The following is a 6,569-nucleotide window of genomic DNA, read 5'->3' on the forward strand; positions in this document are numbered from 1 at the left end:
CAAACTACAGATTACAATACTGAATGCTGATAACGCTTGGGGAAGGACAGAAATACTTTTTCTGACTATACAATTAAAGAAGAGTTATTCCTCATTCACCCTCTATTCTTTTACCAGCTTTAAGCGAATAAAAGGGTCAGCAAAACGAAGCGCGCCGAGCCTCGAATGCTGCCCTTGAAGGCCCTTGAAGGGAGACTTGTGGAGGAGCGAACCAGCGCTGGTTAAAGCGGGTAGGAACCCGCGCTTCTATTCCCCTTCCCGCTTTACTTTCCCCGATTGCGCCGCCCGGTTTGCTTTTATATTTTTCTTTTTTAACGGGCCAAGCGTAAGATCTGACGGGATAAACTTCTTGTTCCTAAGGCCTCCCAGCGCCCGAAGATCCGAACCGGCTTCGTCGTGGGTTTGGGTTTGCGCCTCCGCTGAGGAAGGCTTAGCGCGGAGTCTCTCCAGTCGCTCCCCGCCCCCGCGGCGGGCCCCCAGCAGCACGCGCCTCTTGCTGCTCCAGATTGGCCGCGGTTCCCTTTCAATACCCAGAGGTTAATTTCCTTGACAAAGGTGGCGGGGGAGACAGAGAAAGACCTCCTTGGGCAGACAGGCCCTTTCTCTCTCCCCCGCGTTGGCTACTTGATTAGACCCCTTGATTTAGCATCAGATGTCAAACAGCAAAATGCCCTCACTGGATTAAAATGCATGAGCCCCCTCCGGCTCCGTCCTTTCTCTCGCTCCCTCCCCGAGCCGCCAAGGGCGCCTTCATCAACTTTAAAGAGCCTGTATCAGAATGGCGACCCACCATCAGTCCACTTAAACCGAATGAATTCGGTTTTGAACCATCTGGTGCTTTGAGGAGGAGGGGGCGATTCTCTGCCCCTTTTGAAATGCAGCTCAGCTCCTCCTCGTAGATTGCTCGGGAGCATATCGGATCAAGGCCAGAAGGTGGAAAGAAACAATCCTATTTACCGACAGGGAAGCCGAAATAAACAGGGCACGATTTCCAAGGAATTCTGCTCGCTGTAATTACACATTGCCGCAAAGCGGTTAGGAAATAGCATTTCGAACCTGGCAGGCGGAATCCAGGCGCGGCAGATGGGCAGATGGGTCCTCGGGTGTTGCTTAAGGGGCCCCGAGAGCCTCTGGTTGCAAAAGTAGGAAAAATGGTCTCGCCGCTTTCCTAGCCGAACAGAAAGCTGGCCGGGAGGGGGATTTAAGCCGCGGGGCTGCACAGTCGCTGCTGTTCCAGAAAGCCGCTGGGTTTTGAGTCGGACTTGTTGCAAAGACTTGTAGTCAGATCCTGCCCCTAACTAGGATCCGAAGAGGGCTGGAAGAGACGGAGCCCTCCCTCCCACCCGGATGGTGTTAGAAAAGCAAGCAAAGGATGCTCTTAGACCCAAAGTGTTGCCTGTATCTTTACAGCACAATTCTATATCAAAATGCCTCATCGAGTCAAAGCACAAGAGCTCATTCCACTCTGCTCAGTGTGGCCTTTACCCATTTATAAACACTTGAATGAAGCAGCAGTAACAGGCGCACCCGCAAAGCAGCGGCGGTTCCTCCCCGAGCGTCTCGCTATAGCGCACAGCTTTGCGGTCTGAAACAGCCACAGGTCTCCCCGGCTGCCTGGCAAGTCCTCTGCTTGCGGTTCTTCGTCCGGGTTACAACTGCAAAGGAAATCGCCGACGAGCGCCTGGGATTTCGCTTCCCACCCCATCACACCACGCCGGTTTGCCGGAGGAATAAAAAATGGCAATGAAACCCCACTGAACTTTATGGCTTTACTGCCGAGGAGGTTTGCACAGGATGAAGCTGGGCAGCCGGGAAGAGAGTTGCGAGAGGAGGGGGCTTTTTTTTTTTTCCTCAAAAGCGCCAGCGCAGCCGCAGTGCTTTCTGCGGACAAAGCTCTTCGCCGCGAGAAGCCTTTGCCTTGGCAGAGACAACAAGCGGCTGGAGGCGCGGCCGGGCTCGCGCGCGTCGCCTTGCCCTTCTTTCCTCCCCTCCCCATCTCCCTCCCTCCCAACCCCCTCTGCCCCCCCCCATGTGTGGCCCTGGGCCGCTTCTGTTCCGCCACTGGAAGCTCGCGCGCCCCACGATTTCTATAGCCGTTCCTTTCCTCAGGATTTTCTTGGCCCCAAAGGGCTTTTAAACAATTGGCGTCCTTCTCTTGCTCCCTCCTTTTCTCCCGCCTGCATTTTGCCCTCTCCTCGACATATTTCGACTCGTTCTTCTCTTTTGTTGCTATTTTGCTCGCGGAGGTGTGGGCAGCTCTCCCCCCCCCCACTCCCAACTGCCAACACACTCGTCCTCCCCATCCCTTATTGTCATGCTGATGGATACTTCGATTTGGCAGCTCTTGTGCCCCGCCTGAAGAAAAGACACAAAAGGGAGGCACGTGCGCCTTCCCATAGAAAAGCAGCAGACCGTGAAAGGAGGCGGAGCGGGGCGTGTGCCTTTTGGGGGACAAGGAGGGGAGGGGGAAGGGAAGGGCTAAGAAAAGAAAAGGAGGGGGAGGACAAACGAAAAGAAAAGGGAAGCGCCGAACCCCTCAGGTACATCTGCTGCGCTCTACCTAGCACAGCCACTCGCTCGGCGGGCGCCTGCCCCCTTTCTGCCTCAAAGCCAATGGAGCAGCCGCGGGAAGCGCTGATTGGCTCCGGGGAGGAGCAGGAGGCCAGAACAATGCTGTCCTCCCCCCTTAAAAAGCGGGCGGTGAGGCTGGGCGACTGGGGGGGCAACATCACTGAGAGTCGGCGGCCGTGGCGCTCTGGCAGGGACGCCCGGGGAGTCCGCCGCAGCGCAGACTGCGAAACGTGCGAAGCGAGGAGGCGAAGCGAGGCCGCCTCCTCCTCCTCCGTTTCTCTCTCTCTCTCTCGTTTGGCTCGGCTGACGGAGGGAAGGCGGGCTGGTCGAAGAAGGACCCAGCTGGATGCTAGCGCCGCGCTTGCCGCTCAGAGACTGAGGCAGCAGCATCACCAGCAGCAGACGCCTTCCGGAGCTGCTCGAGGATGCCCCGGGGCTTTCTGGTGAAGAGGAGTCGCAGACCTACGCCCATTTCTTACCGGACGCGCTGCTCTTGCTACCCGGCCTCTGGGCTGGAAGGAGGCGATCCGGTGCAACTCTTGGTTCCTCCGCCTTTTCCTGCCCCTCAGTTCCCCAGCGCGGCTTCTGCCTCGGAATCCGCCGAAGCGGCCCTTCTGCCTGCGCCCGCGGTGCCGCAGTTTGGGACGCCGGAGGGCCCCTCTTCTCCGGCGCCGCTGCACAGTCCGGCGCGAGCGGTGAGCGAGGAGCGGAGCCTCCACCTGGCCTCGCCCGTCTCGGCCGAGTCCTTTCCGGCGCCGGAACCGTTACTCTTGGGCCCCGGAGGAGAGCTCAAGCTTTGGGCAGTCGCCGCCGCCGCCCTCGCTTCTGGCCCGCCGCCTGCCCCTCAACGCAGCCATGCGCCGAGTCCAGGCGCGTCGAAGCGCTCTCAAGGCCGAAAGGCCAAGGCGGCCCGCAAGTTGCACTTCGAGGACGAGGTGACTACGTCGCCGGTGCTGGGGCTGCGGATCAAAGAAGGGCCGCCGGAGCCTGCTCCAGCGACGCAGCAACTGCAACAGCAGCAGCAGCAGCAGCCGACGACTGGCTCGGCCGCGGGGCTGAAAGCGGGGAGCGCGCAGCCGCTGGGCGAATTCATCTGCCAACTGTGCAAGGAACGCTACCCGGACCCGCTGGCTCTGGCTCAGCACAAGTGCTCGCGTATCGTGCGCGTCGAGTACCGCTGTCCCGAGTGTGACAAGCTCTTCAGCTGTCCGGCTAACCTGGCCTCGCATCGCCGATGGCACAAACCGCGGCCAGTCAACGGCCCCGCTACCAAGGCCAAGCCTGCTCCGGGGGAGACTGCCAAGGGAGCGGGCGGCGGTGGCGGCAACAGTAGCAGCAGCAGCAGCGAGCGGGACACGCCGAGTCCCGGGAGCGGTGGGGGCGGCAGCAGCGGAGAACCGGAGGCCGCCGGAGCCGAGGAATTCGCCTGCCCGCGTTGCGCCAAGCGCTTCCGACGCCAGAGCGCCCTACGGAAGCACCTGCCGCTCCACCACGAGCCTCTTGACAGCTTGTCCCAGGCTCGGCCGCATCCCGAGGCCTGTCTGGAAGAGGCGGCGGCCGGCCACAGCTCGCTGAGCTTGTCCGGGGAGTGCCACCTCTGCCCAGTGTGCGGGGAGACCTTTCCCAGTAAGAGCGGTCAGGAGCGCCACCTCCGCGTGCTCCATGCAGCCCAGGCCTTCCCCTGCAAATACTGCCCAGCGACATTTTACAGCTCGCCAGGCCTCACCCGACACATCAACAAATGCCATCCCTCGGAGAACCGGCAAGTCATCTTGCTCCAGGTCCCCGTGCGCCCAGCCTGCTAGAGAGGGAGTCCCGCAGTGCCTTGCCTCCAGCACCAGCACCACCGCCGCCCCGCCTGCCCGCCCGCTCGCCCGACCTGCGGAATGGCAAGGACTTGGCTGGCCCTTCGCGCCTTTCATGCGCGAATCCGGCCGGGTCAGTTTGCCAACCAGCGACGGTCCTTCTTCAGCTGCTGCTGCTGCTGCTTCGAAGGGCTCTCCCCCGACCCCTGCCAGCCGTTGAGCATCTGTGTGATGCTGGGGTTGAAGGCGGCTTATCTGTGCCGCTCGGAGGGCGCGCTCTGGAGCAGCCCCTTCCCTCTTTTCCCTGCACCCGGGAGCTGCTCCAAGGTCCAAGTCTCGAGCTATTTTAATGGGGAAAAATCCCCGTTCTCTTTCCCGCTGCCCCTAAGTGAATCTTTAAGGAATGGTGATGAATGCCTTTACATTTCACAGGCTGTGAATTGAACATTTACCTACTTGATTAGCTTTATTATGGCTTGTGAACTGCTGGGATCTGGCTTTACCTTTTCTTTGTTGTTGGTTGGTTCGTTTCCTTCAATTTTATTTTGTATGTGAACAAAATCAAACCGCTTAAAGATATAACTTTGGTTAGTATAGCCACAATTGCCTTGACTTTACTGTTGTTGAAAAATGTTGTAGACGCTGCCTTAATATTATAAAATGCCAACCTTTCGGGTTTCTTTCTTTTTTGAACTAGAGATGTTTGTTGACACTCTGTGTATATGTTGATTTATGCGCAATGGTTATTTATTGGTTATTTATTAATTATGGTGTTTTTATCATTTTTGCCTTTCTCTTACCATTTCACTGTGCTCTTAAGTGCTGCAGTCCCAAACTCACTTCTCTGGAAATAAGTCCTTCTGAAATCTGTGGGCTCATTTCTAGGTAAACATAGATGGGATTGCACAATTACCTTCTTAAAAAAAAAATCTGTTGAAAGGGATTTAACTTTTATATCTAGAGTAAACATACAACTGCAACTCTTATTCTCGCTTGGAGAGCTCTCAAACAGCTCAGCTTACTTTTAGATGCAATCTCTTTTCTACACACATTATTTTCTTAACTGTTAGCTATTTATAGAATGCTTCAATAGAACTGTTTTAATTGTATAATTATTTATTATTCAAATAAAATATTTTCAAATTCAAGTGTACATCGTTTTTTCTTTTAATTTTTCTATGCTTTATCCATTCCTACAGAATGGCCATTAACCATTCTGATTGGCCAAGTTTACTCCATTGGGATTATGAGGCTGCAATTGAAAAAGAAAAGTTTTGTGTTTTTTAGCAGTTAAATAAATTTGAGTTGGCAATTGTTAATTAGCTACAATTTGGGGGGGAGCATCTATTTCTTCAACTTAGGAGCAAAGGTCTAATAAGTATCAGAGCTCATCACATTCATTCCCAATTTCTCATTTCAGTGTCTGAGCTTGGCTCCAGAAGTAGAAAGAGGAGGTAAACAAGCCCTTGAAAAAAAATGCAGTGTGACCTTAGTGACAGCACTACCCTGGTGGCCATCCTTCCGGGTTAGAATAAGGGAGCATTTCTGGTAGAAAGACACTAAACACAATTAACAGGGTGTTTCTTAGAAAAGCCCTGTAGCCTTCAAGCTCTCTTGCCTGTTTCTGCTCACCATTCACATACCTCTTTTTCACCGGCACCTACATTTCATTTTCCTCTTATTGCTTTATTGTATTGAATACATTCCAAAGTCCTGAATTTATTATTATTTTACTGCAGAAAAACTTATTTTCGGCAGATTTTTCTAAATGGTTTGGAAGTTGTCAGAAAACTAGGGGTTTTCTTCTGGATGTTGTGAAACATGGAGAGGAAATGTCTTCCAGAACAATTTGTTGGGCACTATTGGGAGTTCCAGGCTCCCTAAAATTCAATGGTGAGAACAGAATTACAGCCCAGTCCTCTCTCATTTCGATGGAAGTTTCCTGGCTGGAGATGTGAGTGTGATTGGTCAGAGAAAACAAAGCAAGGGAAAACTCCTTTTGGCTTGAACCCTCATTCATTCCCCAAAACACCTTTTCTTTTTCCCTTGCAGACGAGTCTCCTTTCCATGGAGGCCTGCAGAAAGCCGCCATCTCTTAGCTGGTGCCCCTTCCAAAGCCAGCTCTAGCGGCCAAAGCCGGCGCCCAAGGAAGCCCTGCCTGCACACGCAGTGGCCAGGGGGCTGAGGCTGCCC

At 54.5% G+C, this 6,569-nt stretch overlaps 1 protein-coding gene across 1 annotated transcript; it reads left to right on the forward strand.

Annotated features, from left to right (window-relative positions):
* The first annotated feature begins 2,512 nt into the window (after positions 1-2,512).
* INSM1 (INSM transcriptional repressor 1) lies at positions 2,513-5,524 on the forward strand. Its single transcript, XM_026672467.2, has one exon. It carries the CDS (start codon positions 2,997-2,999, stop codon positions 4,374-4,376), a length of 1,380 nt encoding a protein of 459 aa, XP_026528252.2. The 5' UTR covers positions 2,513-2,996; the 3' UTR covers positions 4,377-5,524.
* The last annotated feature ends 1,045 nt before the right edge of the window (positions 5,525-6,569 follow it).

Source organism: Notechis scutatus, chromosome 3, assembly GCF_049901735.1.
Source record: "Notechis scutatus isolate UNSWTSFEM ecotype Mainland chromosome 3, rNotScu1.2, whole genome shotgun sequence".
NCBI lineage: Eukaryota > Metazoa > Chordata > Lepidosauria > Squamata > Elapidae > Notechis > Notechis scutatus.